Source organism: Atractosteus spatula, chromosome 1 (assembly GCF_055471065.1).
Source record: "Atractosteus spatula isolate fAtrSpa1 chromosome 1, fAtrSpa1.hap1, whole genome shotgun sequence".
In the NCBI taxonomy this organism is placed as follows: domain Eukaryota; kingdom Metazoa; phylum Chordata; class Actinopteri; order Semionotiformes; family Lepisosteidae; genus Atractosteus; species Atractosteus spatula.
The window spans coordinates 46,668,501-46,694,594 of NC_142706.1; the positions used below are offsets into that span (position 1 = coordinate 46,668,501).

Below are 26,094 nucleotides of genomic sequence, written 5' to 3' on the forward strand. Positions count from 1 at the left end.
TTGTCAGTAATTGTAAACCTTTCATGGAGGGGAAAGAAAAAGATCCCAAAACAGATAGTTTTGTTTACATGCACAACTTATAGTGCAGCTTGATAAAGGCAAATTACTTTTACGGAAAACAGCCAATGACCTTTTATAGACATTATGTATCTTGTTACATTTTTGAACATTTGTAAAATGTTCTTCACTTCATTCTCTCTCTAAGATCACAGATACCTTCCAACACGTGTGAAACAGTAGTGTGAGATTCAGAGTAAGAAGACAACTCTAATTCAGATTTTGTTAAAAAAAAGTACACACAGAAAAAGAGGAAAACATTGCCATTTACCATGAAAAACATTGATTAGGGAAACCCCTATACAAAATTATTTCTATCAGCACGCCACATGTTGTCGTCTGTGGTCAAACAAAAATTCCAAATCTTGTAGCTCTAAAAATGAAATTTCATTTTAAAAAGACACTGCACACAAAATGTTCAAGTTTTCATTTTATTATTTTTTTAAAAAGAGATACATAAGAAATAATATAAAAAACAAAATTTAGTTCAATTTTACAAACAATAACTGCAATTAGGAGCTAAAAGCTATTATTACACCAGACTAGTAACCAATTTCATTTTAATATTTTCTAGTAACCGTTCATCCCAAGTGATTTCTGCACAATAAAACCTCAAATTCACAAATAAAATAAAGGGAATCGCGTCTTGCAACAGTAGATTTAGAGCTATGTAAAGCTATTGATCCATTTTATAGATCGGTCTAACTCTGATGATTTTACTGCATTCGATTTTACAACGTATGTAGATGGTGTCCATACTTGTTTGAAAAAAATGCAAATCTTACATGTCCTTTAGATAATTGTGGAAGTACCCAGATTTTTGCAATGGTTATCATGGAACATTTGTGTAAGCTTGACTTTCAGAGAAAAGTTCAACATGAGGAGACTAAACAATACCATTGTTGCTGATCTAAGCTTAGAAATCAACAATAATCACACACATTATTACATTGTACAGATTAGGAAATCATTTCCATTGATTGGAATCGGTAAAAGTCACACTTTGGCAAACAATGCCTGGCTACATCTGACCCATTGGTTTGGAACCACAGAGAGACCAGGTAGCAGATTCTCTATGGATGACAGTAGCTGCATATAACACTGTACCTCACTGTCACTGACTGTGTACTGTTATCCTGAGAAAGACTCAAACTGGTATTCTGACTAAAATTTGAATCCCGATCATTTTAGCACATCCTAAATTGTTTGTAAGGTTTTAAGGACATCAATGACTTTTAAGCAAACAAGTTCATATTGATTTCTTTGGTCTTATTTTTCTTCCTATCTAGTTTTCTGAGTAATATAATATGTAGGTAAGAGACATGTAAATTAGCAGGAAGCTTAAACTACGTTTACAGCTACCTTTCATATTTAATCAAAATTTAAACATTTGGCTTTAATAATTTCTAAAGAAGCATTTTACCATTGTTAACACCCTTTGCATTACAAAGCACAACAAAAATGTGTATCATTAGTGTACTCCCATTTGAAATAGCCTGCATAACATGCTTTTATACTAAAATAATGATCACAAAAGTAAGTTTTGCACAGAGCATATAAGCATTCAAACTACCTCTACTGAGAGCTGTTTGTCACTTACTGTAAGTTTTACATATAATTTTTTGTTGTTGTTTTTAGCTCAGTTTTGACCAATGAATTCTGCTATGAATCCAGTTCATTGAAAGATAAGAATGGATATATTCTGGTTTATCCATTCCAGTGCTATCAAAGCAATATTTAACTGCGCATTAATGCATGGCAATGGCCCTCATATACCATGTATGCATCACTGAAATCATTGAGCTGTATAAACAGGAAACGCTGCAACGTCAGTTCAAAAGGAAAAAATGCTAATCCAGTTTGAATCATTTACAAATCATCACTCAGTATTAAATTTCACAGAATCTGCCATGATCATTGCATTCACAAAAATGTAATTTTCCAACTTTTTATGACGTTAGTGTTGATTGGGGACCTAAAACATCTGAGTACTTAAGAGGTATACATTTAATTTAATTGGTTTCAAGTTTTCGCCATTCATGATTCATTTAAACACACCTAGATTTTATCACAAAAACCAGACCCTTATTTTTTTGGCTTTGTCAAAACATTTTAAATGCTTCTTGGAAAAGGGGTTTAACCTTTTCAAGGATGGAAAAACCCCGGAATAAGAACAAGTGAGTGTTTTGGTCCGATCAGACTGCTTAACGTTGAATGGGAAACAATCTACCTTCAAAGCTGGAACTTTTAAAGACAAACCAAACTACAAAAACAACTATTATCCATCTGCCGTCAAGTGACCATTCTAGGATTCAACATTATAGACCGGATATGGAAATGACGAGATCCAGCAGGAACCAAGGCCTACTGGACCAGTTAAGGCAAGGTGCAAGACGATTTGTACTCCCTCCATTTGTCTTAAAATAAGATCTATTGCACACCTGGAAAACTCTTAATTACAGAAGAGTTAGAAAACTGTCACCATAAACACATTTTTAAACAGTTTTAAGAATTTTAGTGCAAGCAGGAAGACTTTTTCCCCCCCCAAGATCATCATCGCTTTTCTGTTATTGCTCGTCCTCTCTAGCTTCAGGGTGCTCCACGGCCTTGAATGACATCGGATTTGACATGGAGCAGATTTCTCATCACACTAAGAATCTGGGCAGCATTGTGACTTTCCCGTCGTCATTGAAAGAGTGTTCGCGGCTATCAGTCTGTTTGACACGGTCAAACTCTCATAAGCAGATTATATGGCTGTCATTACAGTTTGTAGGGGTCAGCTGCCCAAACTCTTCTCATGTGATCGCATTGTACAAGTGCGAACAGTGGAGGACCCTGAGCTTGTAGCAATGTGAAATGAGCACAGTCAAGTCTGATGGTCAGGATAGTCTGAGCCTATCATTGCCCTGTTATCGGCAGTCTTCCACCACCTGCCGTGTAAACTAGAATGACTTACACCGGTACTGACTGTTCTCTCCTTAACAGTCTTGATAACATTTTTTTTTTCCTAACAGAGTAAATAAAAGTCACTGTTAATGGTGAGTAACATTAGTAACAACTCATTAGTGAAAAAACTAAAACTACAGAAACTTGCCCCTAAAGCTATTCCCCTCCCTTTAAAAAAAGATGTACAGAACTTGCTGCATTTGAAAAGCAGCTCTAATTCTGATCATGTTCATACACTTTGTGTTTCTTTAGAGGAAAAAAAAAGTATTTAAGCAATGCTATACAAATTCAGTTACAATGCTTGTTATTTGTAATTAGAACAAGATGAACAAAATCTAAAAACTTAATGAAAACTGGCATGATGAATTACTTTTCAGTCAAAACTGACTCTGGACATTTTAGTGCTGCATTTATCTAGACGACATTTTAGTCAAATATAAAAAGGACATCACTACTAAAATGCATCAGTAGTTAAAATACACGGCGCTTTCATATAAAGTGCTTCATTACTTGAGTTATTTTACAGTTTCTTATTAAAATATTGTATTCCCTGGAGTGAAACCATAGTAAACATGTTACACATTGGTAAAAATAAACATTTGGAATGTTTAAAAAAAGTTCCATTAGGTGATTTTGGTCAAGCTGAACTTGCTCCAGGAGCCTAGAAAACAAAGTGATTGAGTCTTACTCCAAACAGTCACAAGTAATCACTGAGGGCACTGTGTGCACACATTTTATAATCCCTTAAAGACTGAGCTCTGAACGGTATCGAGGTTCACTGGAGTGTTAGAAATGATTTCACAGAAGACAAAGTAAACAGATAATGGCTGGAAAGTGACACAGAAACACAAACAAACAGCACAAAGCGGAAACAGTATCCCACGCTGAGTAAAGTCAAAAGCTTCAAAGTAAGCCTGCTTGTTTCGTTGCTTCAATACACAATGTGTAAAGTGTTGATATATTGAAATTAAAGAGGTTTTAAATTCTTGCGGCTACTTCGTTTAAGGCTAGAATAAACATACATACAAAGATGTCAAAGACATTCAGCTGTGAAGAGCTTGTGACATTTCATTTTGAAACCACTGAGAAACTGCTTATGTACTGCACCAAGAGGAAAAAAAATCACAGCCATCGCCCTTTCCGACGGACACATCTCGGTGTGTAACTAGATTCTGGACAGTTGAGGTTAAACATTAAAGTAGTGCTGTTAGGTGCCTTTTCAATTTGGAAATGGCAAAATGAGCTTCCCAAAATGAGGTCCCCAAATAAGATCCTTTAGTCATAGCCCTAAGCAGTCTATTAAAAAATACTAGGCTTTCAAATTTGAGAACCACAGTCAACATGAAGAGAGTAAATTACTTTAAAGGTGAGGGAAAAAATCCCATTATTTCTGGTATAAAATGAAATTAGAAAAGAAACAAAGAACTATAAAGAACTTGCAACAGTTTTTAAATAAGGGGTACAGCCATTTGAAATATTCTCCAGGAAATGCTTTATATATAAAAAAGCATCAAAAGAAGCTTATTCACTTATAACTGCAACAAACTTCAAAACACATCAGACAGTAACACTTAGTAGGAAGTGACATGTCAAAAAAGTCATCACGTTTATTAGCCTTAATCATCAACAGGGAGTTCATTGTGAATGTTCAAAGGTAGTAGTGTCTCTGGCCACCAAAGGAAGCAATGTAAGCTGTAAACTTTGACACATTATTATATAACAAATGTCTTAATTATGCAAAAACATCCCAGCATACTTAGGGCCATAAAGGGCCAAAAATGCGAGGCAGGTCTGGCTGCAAGCAGACACCTCAGTGACTTTGAAAGATTGGTGATTGTTCGGACGCAATTGGCAAGAGCTTCAGTGACCAAGACTGCTCGACTTGCTTATGTTTCAGGTGTATGTCAGCAAAGGGCAAGAGTGGGGCAGAAACACATACTTCCAAGATCGTGACACCCATGTATTAATACAAAGTTCAGGGCAAAATGGGCCCGCACGTTCTGATCGAATGACAACATATTTCGACCTGGGCTGTTTTCACTCAGTTTAATCAAAAACAGTCCACCGAGACTGACCAAGATACAATACTCGGGTTTCACTGCACAAACCACTCAGCATACCTGGGGATTCGTGCTTGTGAGTCCTGAGGACAAGCAAACAGCACAGACAATGGATACTGCCAGGTTAATCATCCTTCACCATGACAAGTACATGTACTCTACAGCTTTGTGTGCTTGGTTCCGACAGTGAAAGTCCATGATGTTGTGGAGTTTATTTCTCTGACATGGTTTTTGCCCACGTATTCCCTTAGAAGACCAGGTCAATGTTACTTAAAACTTGATGGTACTGAGTGATCATTATCACCACATGTTGCAGTATTTCTTTCCTGCTGGGAGAGGTGTACTCCAGGATGACACTGGCCCACCCACAGAGCACGTACTGTATAGTTGCCAATGGTTTCACAAGCATGACACTGATGGTATCTACTGTTATGTCATGGCCTTCTAAATCCGAGTCCAACTCTTATATCTTAATCCAATCGAGCATTTATAAGATATTTCAAGTTGACTGATTTTCTTGTAGAAGAACGGTGCCACGTTCCTTCTGTCTAATTCCAGACCCTGGTAGACTATGCCACAGAGCACATAGGCCATGCTGGCAACACTTGGTGGCCTAATGCCCTATTAAGTGACTTTATATTGGAGTTTCCATCTATCCATTGCATCTCTGTCTTCTTGTATAGACTGAACAAGCACATATCCTGTCTCATTCCCCAGCTTTTCAGTGGGGCTCAAGTTTGGCAAGCATATGGCATAATTGCCTCTTTCTCATCTTGCAGGAGAGATGTTGCTGCATGAGCAGCATGAAGACATGCATTGTCCTGGTAAAATGTTATGACTTCAGGATAAGGCCACAGAAAGAGCAGCAAGTGAGGTCCTAAGACTTAACCGATGTAGTGTCTTGCAGTCAGGCCAACATCAATCACAGAATTCTGCAGCAACTAGACACTCCTACCCAGTGCAGGTTACTTGGACCAGTCACGAACAGATTGTCTGGCTGTAATATCTCGCAAGTTAATTAACTAAATCCACAACCAAAAAAATTCCAAGATATTCAAGGCTAAGTTGTGAAATTGCATAAATGTGAATTGAACAGATTCTGAGATTAGTGATCAGTGTGACACATACTCTGCTAAAGGGAATGAGGCAAAACACTCGGCTGCAGTCATTTTAATTGAAAAGCAGCTCATTTTGCTTCATAATATTGCCGATGTCACAGTTTTTCATTTGCAGTGTTTTTTAAGTGTTTTTTTAAAATCCGAGTTAACATTGAACATGGAAGCTTAAAATGTGTATGCAATCAGAATTTATTTTTCAGATTAAGAAAATTAAGTACTTTTTTTTTAAAGTTAATGATTTTTTTAGTTTAGAATTTAATAAAAACATATTCCTTGAATCTTTTCTCAACTACATTTGCAATATTACTCTCCGCAGAAGTATGATATATATAAAAACTAATACGTATGACTACACAGAATAATCATACATCCACTGAGTGCATCTAGTTTTTACCCATTTGTAGTTTTACCCCTTCTGTATGCCTCAATACTTCTCACTTTAAACACTTTGCCAATATTTGGAATACCGAATGAACAACTGCTTGTTTGTAGAGTAGTATCTTCTCTAGAGTCAACAATTTTCATGTTTTGTCATAGTTAAAATGGATAAGCTCATATGCTGCAAATAATTTATTACACTTGATCACCTTAAATGCTCTAACAACTTTGGATGAACAGCTCATAAACAAGTCTAGCAAAGTGTAGACTAGCACTGATGACAGACAACTGTGCATTTTAACTTTCAAATGTGATTTAAAATGTCATTTGGCATTTTCGTGCATTACTGCTTCTAGAAAACAGTGGAGTACTGTTGTTAGAACTGGGATAGTTTTGAATATACGATTTTGAATGACACCAAAACAGCACAAGTCCTAAATTTGATTATACATTATTAGACTCAACTTTGTTTTACTTTGACTGAGAAACTGGACCTCATATTTGTCTCCCTGTGTAAAAGCAGGGATAAATATTCAAACATGCTTAGGGCTGTGTTTATAAAGTTCCAAGCCAGCCAGGTAGGAGGCAAGTGCCATCTCCAACTGGCCAATTCTATTGCCTGACCACGATGTGCACTGCTTTAAGGGATAAGCATTTGTACAGGTGATGTGTTCTCACAGGATCAGCAGATCCTCCTTAAAGTGCACTGTGATAATAAGGCAACAATTACAGACTTGAGTTCTTAAAGAAGAACAGGAACTATTGGCACATTACATAATGGAATCAAGCTGATGAGCAGTGGTCTAAAAATACTGTCTATATGTACAGCGGGATACTGTTTCGGCTAGCTTGCTAGAACAGGAGATGACTGAAACAATGAGAAGAACTGAAACAGTGAAGTAATGGGGAGGTACAGAAACAGAAAGAGCATCATGTCTTGAGTGAGACACAGCACAAAAGCTTGTTCAGAGAAAGCCCAGTCTACGAAGACAGAGATGAAGAGGTAATAGAAGTGAAACTCCTGGAGGATGTCGGATTCGGTAGGGCCACTCACCATGGGCTTCGCCTCCCTGCTGTCGGTCGAGTGCGGCCTGCCCCTGCTCCGCTCTTTCATCGGCTTCTTGCTGCTCTCCACAAACTCCTGCGACAGCAGAGAACACAAGTCAGGTCTGTCAGCAAGGAAGCACACGATCATTTCGGCAACTGGGGTCAGGAGGCTGCCTGTCCGTCTGTACAAAACCAGCGAGGTCTACAAAGATGTGCGGTGGCCCCGAAAGACATGCGATGTACAGAAAATAATGATAGAAACATGCACTGCTTTTCAATAAGAATAAAATTCATATTCATATTTGTTTTTCTTTAAATGAATTTACATGGCAAATATGTCAAATAAATTCAGATGAATAAGATTTCAAGGACGACAGTAGGAATAAATCTACACTTATAAAGGGGACAAAAGCAATTTCTGCGATGGATTACATGAATAACCAAATTACATTTCTTAAGATTACAGTAAAGCAATAACTCTAAGAGTAACAACGTAATTTACATGGTGGCTTCCAAATACATTTTCAACTTCACTCTTTTTTTCTTCAAATCCTTCTAATTTCATTGCCTTAACTTCAATCACCTTGATAAGGAAAAAAACGTTTATGGCTGACCAAGAGAAAAATCAGGACTCAAAAAGTGAGTGACAGCCTACAGATCCCAACATCTCTTCAAATTGGTGTGTAAGCAGTTACCATTTCTGACAAACTACATTTGTTCCCATGAAAACATGTATTATTTTTGTGCAGTGAAGTTACAACCATCCCTTGAATTGCCACAGAACTAATGATCAGACTATCAGAAGTATTCAGTAAAAGAAAACCTCTGGTGGTCCTTAGGACAACATACAGACCCTTCCTGAATGAACCCCATCACAAGGCAAAATAATAAGTCGACGCAAAATCAAGAAATAAGGGTCCTTACACATGAAATGACTATCCTCTTTGCACAAGTTATTTTGTTAAATAAAATATTCCGTTGTGAAATCAGAAGATCATGACAAAAAGATATGAAGATGTATATGAATATAATCTCATCCCAACCACACTCAATGAGCCCAAAAATGTCTTACCATAAGAGCCTTGTCCATGAAGTACTCTTTCCCAGGACTCCCGTCATTGTACGTGGTATCGATGGCAAAGCACAAGAAGAGGACATCCACAACTATTTCATATATGGAGAGGAAGCAGTGGGCAACCAGGAAGGCGAAGAGGCACACGATGATCAGAGGGAGGACCCACACTGTGTAATCTCGCTGGTAGTTCAGAGCCAGTACGCCCGCAAAGGCTGTGCTGGAAACTATCAGGACCTGGAAACAGATACACAGTAGCTTCCTGTTAGAAGCCAGTCTATTCCTCTTCTTACTTACTGCCTGGGAAGTTCGAACAACAGCATGCGCATTATAACCGGGCGCATTAGATCTACGCCCACTGACTTGCTACCGATTCTCAGCGGCATCTCTCCACCTAACCTTCGCAGAGAAGCAAGTTGCATCAACCTTGCACTGAAAGCCTCGGATGACTCCAACCACCTGCTGCACAATGCCATCTGCAACCAGAACACCACGATCCTCCGATTAGAAAACCGGCACTCACCTTCTAACACAATGAGCCGCCTTATGAAAGAAGCAAACAATGACAATGGCACCAACTGGGCTAACAAAAAGTGGAAAGACGCGTGGAATAATAACAACCACATACTAAAACAATTTATTAACAAAGTATCCAACAAACCCGCTGGAAATGACCTACCCAGACAAGCCTGGGTCAAGCTGAACCTACTAAGAACCGGACATATTTCCGGGCCACCCTACACAAGTGGGGTCTCACTGATGACCCAACTTGCGAATGCGTCGACGGCAAGGAGCAGACGGCTGACCACATCCTTTACTCCTGCCCTCGCTTCAGGTGACCCGGCAACTTCACCGTTTTGGATGATGCCAGCCGCGACTGGCTGAGGCACCTGACTGTGACAATATAACTATGTAACCTCTGCATGTTAAGCTCATACGAATATATATACTGCCTGGGAATATTTGATTACAAATTTCTAAAAGTCTTAAGAACACCTCAAGACATGTAAAACCCAGGAAGGTATAGAAAACTACTTATACTAACATTTCCACATATTTCCTTAGAATCTAGAGGTATTAAGTTTTAAATGGATAAAGTTCAATACTTTAGTGGACATCAGAACTGTTGACCACTCGTGGAAAGTGAGGTTTTCTTTTTATCTGCAATTTATTTTTTAGACTCATATGCATCATCCACCTGAAGAATTTGTTAAATGTTATTCATTACCAAGTTTGACCAAAATAAAAAGCTTCGCTTTAAAGCTGCTCCACCATAGCTCTCAAACAGCTTCACTAGCACAATCTGTGACAGACGATGAAACAGGAACATAGGAATCATTTCACTGGTTGTGGTCTATATACAAACTATATACAAACTGCTCTTATCTTTGAAGACCTGGCCTGGAAATTAACAGGCTTATCAAGCTGCTGGCTTCCTGTGAATGACACAATCTACAGAAGCATCTTTAAAGAGGGCCTAAAACTGTTATTTCAATTTGGATACTGTGTCAAGGTAAAAACTAACAGCAAATAAAAATGAAAATCTAAAAAGTCTAATAACTTACCTTAATTGGTGCTTTGATAATTTCTTTTGATTTTTCTTCCATAGCCTAAGGGGTGATTGTTCTATGCTAAAGCGAGATAATTTATAGCTGAAAATAGGGCTTGTGCTCTCTTTGTATTGCAACATTTGGTACAGTAATTAACTTAAAGACTGAATATTTTGCAAAAATTTCTAAAGGAAATATCTGCTACTTGCACAAGCATTGTGGAACTCTGCTGCAAAACAAAGGCCTTCAGAGAAACCTCAAAAATACATGCTCACTGTTTCTCTTTTCTATGTTGCACAACCATACTGCTGATTTCTATTTACTATTACAGATTATTGTCTCTTCCTGATTCTAGTCCTCTTTAACAGTCTCAAAGAGACTTAAAACTAAAGAGACATCAAATATTAAGCTGCCCTACAGTAAGCAGAGCTGAACACCTACCCTACTGTATACATTATATCTACCTACAGCTATAAGAAATTTGTTTATGACTTACTGTAAAATGGCTTTACTATTAACAATTCTGTCTCGGGTCTTGTCTGAGATTGACATTTATAATCCTCAGAAAGAAGACACACATTTGTTTGTCATTTTGTATTCTCATATCCCCTGATGAATACTGTTGCTTATTCGTTTGTAACGAAAAGCCACTCATTCCCTAATCACAATTTTATCAAATTAATCATGAACCTCCACAAAACGACTTTTGTTTCAAACATAGGTGCTTTCTCTTTTCAGCACTGATTACTGAAGGTTACTGTTTGTAACCTTGCGTGACGATTGCATGAAAGCATCTCCCTAGTACAAGATTCGTGACTCTTTGATTACAGCCCTGAAGAGTGTAGACCAGTTTTAATTAAAAAAAACCTCAGTGCTACTGATGATCTATACAGAAACCATACCTTCCCAAGAAACAAAACAAAATCTCCAACGGTGTTGATCGTGGCAACTCTCAAGGCATTCTCCACCAGAATCACAAAGGCATCCTTTGCAGATGTGCAGAAGTTGGTGCTGTTGATAGCTGTAGCTGCATATGCATTCTGCAATAAAAAAACATCAAACATTTTAAACCTTTGATTTTTAAAACCATTCTTTTATACATCTCACATTATTTGCAACTCTTGCTAGTTCTCAAACTGTAATGGTTATTTGTATATCAGTGCAACCAAAATACAAAAAAGAAATCTACCAAAACAAGCCATGGTTATATCAAACATAGATAGCTGAGTTTACAATGGGTTGAATATCAAGATAATTATTTCTTGCTTTTGTGTGCACGGTGTTCTTGCCACAACATTTAAAAATATTATATTCTGAATTGCCACAAAGTATATATATAGCCTGACCTTCAAAAGCATGCATCTGACCTAACAGAGAAGAAAATACCTGATTCAAATAATTTAGGCACTTCTCCAGACACCACAAGCAGCAAATACAGGCTTTCAACATGCAGCGAGCACAAGCATTTTCCTGAGGGATGGAAAAGAAATTTAAAATAATTACCATAATGGCAACACTATGTTTCAATTGCCTACCATTTCATGAATTCCTTATGTAACACTGCAGACACCATTTATCTTTTAAGAATGGGGAAATTGTATTTCATTCTGCTGCTTCCTAATCACTGATATCAAAGGATCTCACTGCAGCAAAAGCATTAATGTTCTAGTTTCAGAGTAGAAAGTAGAGATACTGCAATGTACGGTTAGAAAATTGATACCAGGCCTAATATTTCAACATTTAGATTTCAATGCTACTTCTCCGTGGCTTGGACAGACAACACATGGTCACCTCTGTAAACAAAATACTTCCACACTGTTGTTGCAACCAATTACCTTTTATCCTTACCTTTCCTTTCAGCTGATTATGAATGTACATGAGGATCAATCGAGGGATCTTCACAAGTGTAATGATGAAGGATCCCTTCGCCACGGTACCGAGATGGTACCGGATAAGACGATATACGGATGACAGTATAGGAGTAAGTGGTAGTTTGGACTTATCCCTGCAACAAAAGAAACAATCATTTCTGAGTGACAGCTGCATGTTCCTCTTTAAACTTTATTATAAAAAACTCTTTATTAAACTCTTTATTATAATTTATAAGTGAACAGCTGGCAGTAGTAACCGAAAAATGGGCCTAAAACATGCTTTGGTAAACACAAGTGATTCTGCGAAGTGATTTTAGCACGTCCCTCTTTAAGTCCAGATTCCAGACTCTACTGTGCTTTTGTCTTGAAAGAATGAGCAAGGAAAGCATACATCTTCAGGTTTACTGAAGATATATGCTTGCCATGTAGGAAGCATCTTACCTTGTAAAATAATAAGTGACAACAGCACCAGCAACAGTCATCTGCTGACACGCGAGAATAAACTCGCTGATCCAGATCAAGCCAACTGCGTGATACCAGGTCATGTACTGCAAAGGGCTCGACATTCGGAATTCCACCAAACCCTTTTCATTTTGTGTTGGATTGCCTGTGAACATCAAAAATACATTTTTCAACAACAGCTGCTGCAGCATTACAACAGGCATCAGATTAACATGGCAAGCAAAGTGGTGAGGAGTACAAGGGGTGTAAGGAAATTGTTCAGGGTAACAAACGTAGTAAGTGGTAGAGCCAGGCCTTGAACCATGAACTATTTACACAGAAGATATATTAAAGATAGATGGAACTGGTTTTCTTATGTTATTTAAAAATGGACATAATGCAATAAAATAAACAAGCCCACATTTTATGGTAGGAATTGGAATCGCAATGCTACTCACACTAAGTACTTGAACAGATCTTTGTGTTGGGAAATGATGAAGCTCTCCTTTCTTTCAAAATGAAAGTTCTAAAAGCATTGTAACAGAAGTCACGGATGGTAGCTTGCAGAATGGCAATTTCAAAACCTATAGACAGTGAAGCAGCTGGCTCACACCACTCGCCGTTAGCACAGGCCACACAGGGCTGCAGAACCATATCAGCCACCACTGCACGCTCCTTACCTGCTGTGCCCAGGAATAGCAAAACCATTATCCAGTACATCCAGAACAACATCAGAGCCAGAAACGTCCAGAAGGGCTGGAAGACGAGCAGCGGCAGGTGGATGAACACTTTACCCGCCACATGAAATAGGGCGATTGTCAGAGCCACTCTTTTCCGCATAAAAAACATGAGCAGCAGCAGGATGACCTAAGTAAAGGGAAAAAACAAAAAGAAAAAATGGCCTCAGACATCTCTTTAATAGATTAGGAATAGAATTAAAAATATTTCTGAAGCGTAGCATAAAAAAGGCACTTTGAAACGCTCCAACCATCCGTGATCAGAAAGCTGCTCACCCTGTAGAGGGCCGCCTAAAGGCAGGGCTTACCCCAGCAGCACAGGTCACAGAGAGAGTCTGACAGCACACTGCTCCTAGCCTGGATCGGACCGATTTTACGATGTCTCAATTAATCAGAAAAATGCTTGTAAACAACAGTTAACAAAATAGGGGCCTGTCAGGTGACTCAACGGGTGAAGGCACTCGGCTGAGTTCAGGTCTAGGACATCTTATTAGCCAACTGTGACTGGGATTCCCCATACAGTGGTGCACTACTGTCTACGCAGTGCTGAGAGGGGGATGGGAGCAGTCGGCCAGGGTTTTCACGGCTCGCAGGCGCGCCATGACCTCTGTGGGCTCCCAGGCACTTGGCGTGGGACGTGGCTCTCCTCAAATCAGCCTCAAAGTGTTAAAAAGTGTTAAAAGACCAGTGGCCTGAAGGAGGATGGGTGAGAGAAATCTGCCGAAATCTTAATCCTCCCCTGTGTGCGGTTGCAGTGTCTGTAGCCTGTTAATCCTACATTTATATATCACAGCACTGGGGCTCTGGGTTCAGTTCCTCAGTTGCTATCTTCTATCAGGTCTTCCAGTTCACCATACTTGGTCATTAGATTGGAAATTCTGGTTCAGAGAGCCTGGATTCAATTCCAGACCTTGGGCACTTTCTGTGAAGAGTGTGTATGTTCTCCCCATGTCCACGTGGGTTTCCTCAGGGTGCTCTGGTTTCCTCCCACAGTCCAAAGTCATATAGGTAGGTTAAATTGGCTTCTAGGAAAATCGGCCCTGGTGTGAGTGTGTGCATTCTGTTTCTGTCTGTGTGCCCCCTGCAATGGACTGGTGTCCCAGCTAGGATGTATCCTGACTTGCTTGCCGGGATAGGCTCAGGCTCCCCCACAAACCTGTACTGGATAAAGCAGTTAGAAAATGGATTAATGGATGGGTACTGCAGCGATATTCAAACAGCTATTTATGCAGAGCTCTCCAGGTCCTCCAATATTTGTATTTTGGCTCATATAACACTTTCAACTTTTTTGAGTTTCTCCCATATCTTGCTAATCTTGCTTATTTGTGAATTTGTCAACTTTCACTGCAGAGAAACATCAATAAAACAGTTCCTGGAAAAGAGCAGCTTTTATTGTTTGACCACGAAAATTAAATTGCTCTAGCCTAAGTAGCCGACACAACAATGAGTTGCTTACAAGACTAAAAGTTGATTTAAAATTTCTGTTGAAAAAAAGAGTGAAAGGACCGTGATAGTTGGTCAAAGAATTAATTGTTTACTAGACGTACAAACAGTTCCTGGAACCAGTGAAAATTACATAAGCGAAAAGAAAGACATGAGACAGCAAAGGTTGAAAAAACAAAGTGCACATTGAAATCATCGTTATGAATGAGGCTCATGCAGTGCACATACAATGGCTCCAGTACGCACTTGGACATCTGTTGCAGAAACACTTACTGGAAAAAAGTATGAAAGGGTAACATGTTGAAGAAAGATATAAGATGTGAAACAAGGGTAAACCGATTTCTTTCTGCACAAAGACTTCTTTTGGTACAAAGTGTAAGTGAATCTTTCCCTAACTATGGAAAGATAAGACCGGCCATTCAAAGTGTTCAAGGTCTTGGGAATGTTCGAACACAAGTGACCTCCCCCCATTACTATGGTAACAATTTGCCTCAGAAATGGCTGAAGTCTGCTATATAAACTGGAGCTTTACAACAATTCTCTGAACAAATCTTTGATCTTATTGTTCCTTGCATGCAATAAACTCAGTTGATTTAGCTCATCTCAGGGTCCAGAACTTATTTGTCTGTTACAACAATGTCTAAAGCTTTAGGTCCAGTGTACCTTGGATGTGAGCTACTGTATGAACCAAATTTGTGATGCAAGCTGTAGTTTCACTAAATTAGAGTTTTTGCCAAAATCTCCCAAAATGTGCAAAACTGGCCTTAGGCTTCCCAGTTGGAGGAGGAAAAAAAAAATCAAATGTGCATGACACTCTCTGAAAGGGCACAGTGAGGCCTTACAATCAATAATCCTGGGCTCAGGAGTTTAGAAAAGGCTTTAAGGATAAGGTCAAGTATAAAATACTGTATGACATTTTCAGACCTTAAGCCCTCCCAGACTGCCACTTTATATAGAAATGACAAAATTCAATTGCGTCCAAAGAATTAAAACAGAATTTTGTGTTTTACTTTCCCTGGAAAAAAAAACAAAACTGTAACAAATGCAGCACAGAACTGTTCTCAAAGGACATGGATGTAGTCATATAGAAGCTGTAACCACTTGAAACAACAGGAACGTAAGGAACCTACCGTGAAAATGGTAGCAGCTATAGCATAGACCATGAGAGCCTGGACATTGTCTTTGGCTACTTCCAACTGATCTGCTGGCAGCGTAACATTCAGCGACTTCTTGTGATCTGCATAAAGCCACCACAGAACACCTGTGCCCCCTGCAAGCAGCAAAATAAGTTTTACAATTATTGTCACGTTAGCATTTTATTTTATAGCCCCTTATTTCATATTTAATTCAGCAAGCCTGAAGGAATTGTGATCATGGTCAAGGGGAAAAGTCACACCTAAGACTCCTTATTTTTTTAACGCTGTGAATTAAATATTACCATGACCTTTATATGATCGTATGAATAATAAAAATACATCTCAACGTATGAATATATAAGCACAGTGTGTATTTGTCATATGTAAACTGCTACCACACATACAAGCCTCCACCAAAATGGCGATCGCCAAAAAACACATATAAGCTAATTCATTCGAAAGTATTTTTCACAATCGTGGACGGGCAATTCAGAGACCATGTGTCCTGAAATCAAATCTGTAGAATCAGGCCGACAAGAATGAGGCTCTAATTTAATTTTGTTCTTCATGATCAAGAATTTAAAAGTGATGACTTCACAGGTATGGCCTGCTGAACAAGGGTATTAGGAGATGGGAGCCCTGTCTTTCACTTGTGTCTAAGGCTGTAATTAGAGACTGCATATGAATGCATTATTGGAAAACACTACTTTGATTATTTGTGCCCTCTCAGAACCTCAGTAAACTGGTTTCTCTAAACAGACATTATACTTGCTTTGAAAGGAAATGCTGGCCTAGAAGTACACCATCTTGCTTTGAAAGTCTATCTTGAAAAACTACTTAACTACAGCAACATATTCAAGGGAAATAAATAAAAACATGCTGAATACAAGCAGGTCTACCAGCACATCAAAAATAACTTTGATGGGTCAACCACTCAAAGGTGCCTTTGTATTAATATTTAAATATGAAAAATAAATGTTTCTGCATTGAGCAACCAAGTCTCGAAACCTTGTTAGAGAATTTGCTTCAGGCAAACTCACCCAGTGACCCCAGAACCACTAATGCAGTGAGGATCCAGACAAGCACCGTGGAGATGTATCGTATGATGACCATCAAAATCATGGAAAGCACTGCAGAAAAAGACAGGAAGCACCTCAGTACAATCCACTGAGCTTCCTAGCCCCCGAATGGATCAAAAAAAATCTTTCAGTAGCAAAATGTTGTTTGTAGCTGCATTTTCCTGGGATGTCATTAAACTTCATTATTGCCTCCCTGGGTTTCCCTACGTTACTCAGTGTTTCCGTTTCCACTGCACTAAAATTCTTCAAAAAATTACAGGAAAATGGCTTCTCAAACATTCTTAACAATAATTGTTTGGATATTCAAAACGAAACCAATAAAATATAAGGGAACAGAAAATGCTTATTGATACCAATTTTGCCAACGAAGCATTTTTTAATGAAAGTAATAAAAAGTCATACACTAGTAAAAGTGTCCAATACAAAAAGGAAAGCCATTATTCACAGTAGTGAAATTAGGTGGCTGTGATCCTACAGGCTATGCTGATCAAGGACATTGTTTTTACTCAAGACAGCTGTGCATAATTCTGAAGGGCTCCCAGTACCTAGAGCAAGCACACAAAGGCCCATGATGATTTCTTTGCTGGTCATCACACCGGTGATTAACCTCTGAAGCACACTGTTGTCACTGACGAAGGTGATCAGGGCTTCAGCAAACTTGGCATAACAGGAGATATCCACAGGGATGCAGCGATGGAATACCGGAATTGACTTACTATCAAGAAACAGAATAAAGTACAAGTAGAAGGAAGAACGTGAATAATACAAATGTCTCTTTAATGTCATTTTGGCAATGTAGACAAATCACTTTTCATTTAACTGAATATTAAAACAAAAATCCATACATATTCAATGAGCAAGTGATTTAATATATTAAGACAATAGAAACCATCTTTAGTATGGAAGTTGAGGGGCAAGTTCAGTTCTGTTTTTAACGCTAAAAGGAGAAGTTGCTAACAGATACACAATTTCAGAAACAGTGTTAGTATTCTTAACCAATGTTTCAAAAACTCCAATTTTTGTTCTGCATCAACCTTAGCAGAACTTAGAGAGAGACTAAATGTTTTGGTTGTCCATGAATAAACCAATGTTTTATGTAACAAAGTATGACTGTGTAAACGTCTTAATGGTTTACTGTTATAAGCATATACTTGTTTTTAAAATAAACATGGTGAGAATGTACCAAATTGAGCACCTAGCGATGTTCATTTAAGATCTACATACCTTGGTGGCACAGGAAGCTTGGGGCACAGAGTATCTTTTTGTTTATGACTGGTATATTCAGTAGGTTTTAACTGATAGGAGCAAAGGGCAGACCCTAACAGGAGAGAAAGATACAAGCAGCTCAGCTCACTGGACAGAAAGGATCCATATGAAGATGAACCATTTACACCTTTGAATCAACATAGAGGAGATTTAAGAATGTAACTAAATACCCAGAATGAAATGGTTAACCCACATTTCAAAGATTCCAGTAAAAACTAAGGGGCATAGGATTCTCAAACATCTTCACAAAAAGTCTCAGAAATCCTTGTGTATATAGAGCTACATATCAGTGATGTGCAAGTTGGTTTACTGTTCTTCATCAAAAGATTTTATTACAAGATTAAATCTTATTCATTAAAAGATTAGGAACTAATGGCAGTCTGAAAATGACTTTCATTCAACATATATGAGCACCAAATACTTGAAATAATGTGCTGAAATTTAAGACAATTGCACAAACATTACATGAACACTGATGAACATGCACTTAAGTGTGTGGAAGGTACATAGCCACACTGTTACTGGCCTCAGCTTGGGTCTGTGTTTTTAACAGAACTGTATTGTTTCATCTGGTGGCAGGACATGACACAGACAATGACCTAATGCAGTATATGAGACAATGCAGTGAAATAATTTAAACTTTAATGCCTCTGATAACACAACACTAAGACAAACTGAAAACTAGCAGCTGTCTAAATGCAAAGTTATATGTGAGCTGACTGAAACATTCAAGTAAGAATTGTTCATATGTGATGAAAACTATATAAATGGGCAAATATGAAGCAGAATAATTTCTTATGCCCATTTCCCCTTTTGATTTCATGGCAATGAGGTCTGTAAATCACCTCTACGAAGTGGGGTCTTTGATAATGTAGCTCTCACAATCTGAATCCAAGGTAAAGTAACTATCATGACTATAATTACGATACACGTGAGGGACCACAGTTTGAAAATTTTCATTTCTAAGAGTGTTATCAGACAGCATTTTGTATAGCACATGGAGGGTTTGATCTAGGCCATGTGGGAAGTTCAAGGTTGGACATGAACTGCAGATGGGAAATATTTCCCAGGGCGAAAAAGAAACAGTGAACGACAGCAGTATCCCCAGGACACTGTGCTGACACAGGCAGGCATTAAACTGATTATCTTAAACTATAGAACGCACTACAATATTGTGGCTACTGCTTAGTAGGATTAATAAACTAACAAACAACTTACTAGCATATTAAGTTCAAGTTTTCTTTCTCCATGTTATTGACACTGTGCCTACACAGAACCAAGGGCACCGTCGAAGAAGCCGAGGGTTTTACACTGCATATTAACAGTCTGACTGAATTCCCGATAAAGGCATTCCTAAATATCTAAAACAGTAATGTCTTTGGTCTTACCGTTTGTCTGTGCAAATTTCCTGATATCGTTGTAAGTCTTTAGCTCCACACTTGGACATGATGTGACGCAGAGAGCCATAGACTTGATTTTCCTGTTAATTATGTCAATATTGCATGGATCCAAAAAGAAGACATACCTATAACAGAATAAAGAGCAGAAAATGCAATATATACTGCAGAAATACCTTTGAAATAGCACAAACGTATCATGCCAGCTGCACACCTGGTCTAGGAAAGTGAGGTTAACTGCGTAGATAAGAAAACAAGTGTCAAACAAAAGTGACAATTTTAAGGAATAGGGATAAAGGTCTTTTGTCTTAACTGAGCTCTTTATCCTGCGCTTGTACAACCTGAAAGTTCTAGGAAAAACCTAAGATACAAAAAATATTAAAATTCAATATCACCGCAGTTTCACTACTTACTTTCTATATCAGTCAACATAAGAGACGGGTTAAAAATGAGAAGATTCTGAAACAGCTATGCTTCCCAATGCAAAGGGAAATATGACGTTCCTACTTGTCCAAACATGAGATGATGAACTTGCAACAAATCACTTTTTAAAGACATTACAGAAATGGGGCAAACAACTACATAGGTTGGCCAGCAAAAAAAAAATCCCTTTTAATCATTAATAACCAGGTGACTATGGAATAAATGGAGCCAAACACTGCAAATCTGTTATTTCTATCTATTTTCTGCTCTATATGCTCTATATTCTCTGTATCCATGTGGATTTGTTATTGAAATTAATCTGAACATTGAGATGGTGCCTTTGACTTGCCATCTCATTAGGTGATGTCATAATGGGAATGTTTATGGGAAGTGCAACTATGTTAAACATTTACCTGAACACTGATTAAGGCCCCTAGCCTTGGGAGTGCCTGGTACTGGCCCAATATTCCATTGTCAACCACTGGTACCCCTTAATTAGCACATACAGAAAAACTACAAAGAAACACTGATAAATTTGAAGCTATCCCAACCATTAAGAAAATGTACCATTAAAGAAATGTACACATTTCCAAGCAATATTAAATCATCCACGCAATATCAGAAATTATTAATCAAACAAACCATTGACAGATGCAAGCGTTGATTTCAACACCCTTTTGGTCCTTTGAACTTTAATGTGCAAACATTTTTAATGGCTTTTTTTAAGAAACAAAGGACTGCTCAGCTACTATTACCACACTTCTGCAAATTAATTACAATAAATGTCCTTATCATATACTTGTCAATGCAGTAAAGCAGATACGAGAGGAATTCAGCATGGGTGGAAGTTTTGGCTAAATTTACCGAAGTAATTTCAGATCAGTGAAACCCAGCATCAAGTGTTACTGTCCACAGCAAGACGTTCAACCCCAGTAAGTGGTGGTGAACACTATCAAAGAGAAAAAAGGCACCTCCAGTTTTTTTTTAAAGTACTCTCAAACACTAGCCACAGCAAAATACTCACAGCCTAACTTAGAACCTGCATATCTGTGTGAAGTTTGTTTAGTAAACTGACAAACTTGAGAGCAGTTTTAGTGGCAAGTCTAGTCCTGACAGACCACAAGTCACTGGTTTCGAGAGTTCCTGTAACATCCTTAAGAACTGCTTTATGCATGTTCTAATCGATTGTTTTTAAAATGATGATCCTGTTTTCTTTAAAATATGGCATTATATGACATGCAGTTCACAGCAGCTTTTACACATTATAATTCCAGAACGTCTGTTCTGAATGCCAGTGCAGTGAAGCACTGCAGCTCCTTCAGTGTTTCAGGCTGGACTATTGTGCTCTTTGCTACATAACTTGTGTCATAATCACTGAAACACCCCAACATAACCAGGGGTTCCACACAGGAAGAGCAGCTTTACCTGCACTGCCCTAATAACCCAAAGCTGAGAAACAGATGCATTTTGTACTGAAATATAAAGAGCTTATCATGGCAGGGAAAAAAAAATACATTATAATCTGCTTTCCCTGGAGCAGGATCTCTGAACAAACAATTGAGCGTGAAATGGACTGGAGCAATCTGCTTCATGTTTGGATTTCACTTAAGTTTTCTTTTAGCCAGCAGTTTCTGAATAATGGCAAAGTGTGTGAATGTTTACATTTTTTTAAACTGATTAAACATATTCAAAAATGCTCCAATAAGTCATGTATGCTACAGTTGCGTCTAAACCTGCAGTTTGGATCCAATTCACGCAGAACAATGTACTGTAAAAAATAGATGCCAGCGCAACATCTCCTTGTTGTTTTTGTCTGCACGAACAGTGTATAAGATCAGTAGCATGACAGTACATATTTTACATAACATTTACCACAACTGAAAACCAACACACAATGAGCAAAGTTAATGAAAGGGAAAAAATGCTAACCTTTCCTGACACAAGTATTATACAAAATCCGTGTCACTTAATAGAATTAAGAAATGTTATAGCATTTAAAAAATCTTCATTCAAACGGATGTGTTGATATATTTTTGTACTGCAGGTGCACTACGACAGCAGGAGCATGGCTCCTCTAAGTCGCTGAAGATGGCAGATATTTACTGTAGTTCCTTTTGATAGAGACTGCTATTTCTAAAGATGAGACATTCATGCAGTGAAGGGAATTATCTGCTGCTGTGAGATATTAAAAACCAGAAAGCATCTTTAAAATAAAATTTCTGCAGCTGTCACATTTAAGTAGATCTGAAGACAAAACTAGAAACCAAGTAGATGAAATAGGTAAAGCAACTCGCAGTTTTCACTATACTGCCAGATTTGTCTGTTCAAATGACTAAAACCCATTAAAAACAAGACAGAGAGATCACACACTGTCTATCCTTTACATTGTTACACATTGTCAGGGCAAGATGGACCAAGACATAAGAGCATGATGTGGCTTGTGTATAGTACATTTAAGATCATGAAAGCCATTTTCCATAACTGTACTAAAAGGTTATATAAATGTCTTTTTGCACCTGTTCTTCACACTTCTAGTCAATATAATACCAGACTCATTGTATAAGCAAATAAATAACCTACGATTCACCAAAGTGTTGCATTTAGAGATGGACAAAGGATTCCTCAGTTTTTAACCTCTGTTCATTTAAACATTTTGTCAACTGGCCAGACTCAGAAAAAGAGCTCCCTGTTTGCACATCGCAACTATTCTCCGATACAATGAAGACATTGTTTTCTTCTGGAGCACAGCAACAGCCACAGGCCCTTTCTGTAGCCTGAAAGATTCTCCATTTATGAAGTCATATTAGTTATGATATTTCAGAGATTAAAAACACAGTCATTGCAGGTATAGTCCAATGTCTGTCAGATCTACACACGGCAGTGTTTTGCCTTTATGAAGACCGATTTTGGATGAAGGCATTTCTATGAAGCTGAACATTACAGGGTTTCCTTGTCATAACTTCACAAGGGGGCTCACCTGTCCCTAAAGATTTGCTCAAAGTAAAACCATCCTAAAGGGAGCAATCTAACACATATCAATAAACTATGATTCATGTCGCTCTGTAAAAGACCTGTCAAGATCTGTTTTATACAAGTCTGTGTTGTATTTTTTAGGCCACTCTGTAGAAGCACTTCTTTATTAAACATTACACAGAAAAAGGACTATCTCCACTCCAAAAAGGGAAGTGTTCCGTTCTACAAGATGTTACTTCAATCCATAAAGTGAAACTTTTAGAAGAAGGCAGGACTAAGAATATGATACTCACTTTTTGTCAGTTTGGTCCAGTCCGCTCAGTTCTATACCTTCTATCTTGGAGTTTTTCTGGCCACAGGTGTTGCCATAGCTGTCATATCCATGCACCAGCCTGGACGCTGCTCCAGTGGCAATAGCAAAGCCACAGATGCACCCCTATGAGAAGCACATGCACTCATAAGAATGGTGAGGAGAGAAATACACCACAGTTCTATTTAACTGTGCATCAAAGATGCACTGCAAAGTCTTACTGATCCAGAAGAGACACCGGGTTTTAGTATGCATTACACAGTTTGGTCACCATGGCCCCCCAGTGCACCCAGTCATTTTCCGTGAACTTTCACAAGCCCATTTGTGAAGATTTCAACAGAATATTAAACATCTGAAATAACATGGTTTAAGATTTAGCCAGGGCTTGTAACTGTGCTTTTGTTTTGTTTTTAAAGGAGCCTTTAAGGAGCCGAGTAAGGTTTAAAAGTTTCTGCTTTACGAGCAATGTACCAAACACCTTATCATCTTCCTCGCAAACATGATGTATTCTTTGTGGATCAGTTTAAAATAAAATTAAACTCTCATTACATACACAAAGTTACCTTTTCTTCAAACAGAATTATGCAGAAAAATCCTTTAAAAAGTTAAGGTAAATGTGCCATAAGACTCATCTCTTTAATATACGATTAAATAGGTTATCCCAAACATTCCACATTCTCATTAAAAACGTAGCATTTTCAATAGTATACACCCTCGAACCGCAGCAGAGCACTTACTCCATTTCCCACTCCTGGAGCACATATCCAGACACAAGATGAATTACTTTCATTCTTTTTTGCATGCAATCGCATTGCAGCTAAAATTCTGGAACTGAAACGTCAAGCTCTAATCTCAACACAACGTTCATCAATTGTACAACTGTGCATGAACTACCACAGCAAAAAAAAAAAACGGAAGAATGAGCAAATGCACTTAACTTCCCTAACACCTATACTTACCATGCCGATGCAGAAAGCAATAAATATCAGGAGCCATGGAATATCAGTACAGTTCCGTTCTTCCAGGGGTCTCCAGTCCCGCTTAGACCTCTGTAAGGAAACAGCAGAATTGCTAGGCATCATAAACCTTGCCCCCAAAGCCTCAGCTGCGTGGAAATAATTTAATGTCCAGCTGTCGGTTTACAGTGGCAGTATATGGAGGTATAGCCGAGTATCCACGTCACTATCATGAAGTAGGCAGGACATCAAGTCGTGCACAAAAATGCGATAAAAGACTCCCTTTCCCCCCCCAATTACGAAGTAAAACAATCACACATTGTGCAGAAGAATCGTTGCTCTTCACTGAATGCCCTTCATTTAAAAAAAAAACCCTGAAGAAGAGCACGAAAACGAGGTCAGAATTATTTACCGCTCAAGACAGAGCTGCTTCAGACTGTTATGTAAATACTGATTGTACACTTTTTTTTATTATTCAGCACAAGCTTTACAGATTACACGTCCAAGGCAAACTTGTGTCGAAAACGAGACGCCAACAGAAGCACAACTGACATTACTATCAAGCTACGGCTTCGCCTAGCTCGACCTTGCGGTCCGGCAACATTTTACAAATAGGATTAAAGTGTTGTAAAGAAGGTCACTCCAATGGAGAAAGAAACAAACCCACAGCCTCCACCAAAACAACACGGTGCAAATCTTACAACAAACAATGAGAGTTCAAGAAAATCAAGCACAGAAAAAAAAAACTATACTACGGTACTGCTGTATTGTTTACGATTTTTGGACATAAAATATTCCAGGAGACGTGGAACTATCTTCTCACCTCCGCGCAACCGCAGCATCCCATTGTAGGAAACACTTAGAATCGCACAGAACTTGCAGCACCACACGAAAACAAAAAGCAAAACTTAGCAGGGAGTTGACTGTGCGTGCGTATCCTGCATGAACTGCTCTGTCTCTTGCCGAAAGATGATCCACGAAACAAAACTCCCACCACCGGACAGCCCCTTCTTTCAGCACATCATTATTTCCTGACTTCTTCCCCCAGGTAAAAAGGATTAACTTTAGGATTTATCACCCTCACACACTTCCTGATAGTCTCAGGTGTAGCCGGAAAAAGAACTCTAGCCGATCCTCCTAAACTCTCTGGTCCAGCCATAGCGCAGAGGAGAATGGGAATGTGGGGGTTTCCGAGGCGTTAGACAATGTGGCAGGAGTGGTGAAGTGCGGGAAAGTTCAACTATGGTTGATTCTTTCGCTTTTCTGAACGGTCCCGGAGACACAGACATGATAAAAATGATTGGATAATTATCTTTTTATCAGTAGTTAAACATATACTTATATTTATACTACAGGGCTTAAACTAATATTTATTATAAACCTTTCTTCACCCTCACCAATCGTTGTGGGACATTCCAGTCTGTTGGTACGAGATTTCAGCGTGTTCTGCAGAAGAGAAGAGCGCGCTAAAATTACATTGCTCGTACTGTAGCTATACTCTGTCCAATATATAATAAACCCAACACCAATATAGGCTATATGATATAGAAGAAGAGTTGACATATTCAAGTAATAATAATAATAATAATAGCTTACACTTATATAGCGCTTTTCTGGACACTCCACTCAAAGCGCTTTACAGGTAATGGGGACTCCCTTCCACCACCACCAATGTGCAGCCCCACCTGGATGATGCGACGGCAGCCATAGTGCGCCAGAACGCTCACCACACATCAGCGATCAGTGGGGAGGAGAGCAGAGTAATGAAGCCAATTTATAGAAGGGGATTTTTAGGAGGCCATGATTGATAAAGGCCAATGGGGAAATTTGGCCA

General features: G+C 38.5%; 1 protein-coding gene across 4 annotated transcripts; it reads right to left on the reverse strand.

Annotated features, from left to right (window-relative positions):
- Nucleotides 1-474: 474 nt before the first annotated feature.
- Nucleotides 475-25,386, reverse strand: slc44a1b (solute carrier family 44 member 1b). 4 transcript variants are annotated; one of them, XM_088936383.1, is made up of 16 exons: nucleotides 25,084-25,386; nucleotides 24,264-24,353; nucleotides 23,288-23,430; nucleotides 19,590-19,726; nucleotides 18,160-18,253; nucleotides 17,481-17,650; nucleotides 16,897-16,986; nucleotides 15,851-15,990; nucleotides 13,221-13,407; nucleotides 12,541-12,706; nucleotides 12,077-12,233; nucleotides 11,615-11,698; nucleotides 11,131-11,268; nucleotides 8,679-8,915; nucleotides 7,614-7,700; nucleotides 475-3,664 (listed from the first exon to the last, which is right to left on the reverse strand). In XM_088936383.1, the coding sequence occupies exons 1-16, from the start codon at nucleotides 25,105-25,107 to the stop codon at nucleotides 3,641-3,643; spliced, it is 1,968 nt and encodes a 655-aa protein (XP_088792509.1). In that variant the 5' UTR covers nucleotides 25,108-25,386; the 3' UTR covers nucleotides 475-3,640. The 4 variants fall into 4 exon arrangements, with proteins under 4 accessions (XP_088792509.1, XP_088792428.1, XP_088792346.1 ...); XM_088936302.1 differs by lacking the exon at nucleotides 25,084-25,386 and having other exon boundaries at nucleotides 24,264-24,493; XM_088936220.1 differs by lacking the exon at nucleotides 475-3,664 and having other exon boundaries at nucleotides 7,396-7,700.
- Between the last annotated feature and the right edge of the window lie 708 nt (nucleotides 25,387-26,094).

What these genes read in the sequence shown, in the direction of transcription:
- slc44a1b (XM_088936176.1), bottom strand. Translation starts at nt 24,386, where the DNA reads ATGATGCCTAGCAATTCTGCTGTTTCCTTACAGAGGTCTAAGCGGGAC. An exon ending in GCTATTCCTGGGCACAGCAG is followed by an intron (nt 12,707 to 13,220) that starts GTAAGGAGCGTG and finishes TGATGTTCACAG; the next exon opens with GCAATCCAACACAAAATGAA. An exon ending in GCCTAAATTATTTGAATCAG is followed by an intron (nt 11,269 to 11,614) that starts GTATTTTCTTCT and finishes TTTTTATTGCAG; the next exon opens with AATGCATATGCAGCTACAGC.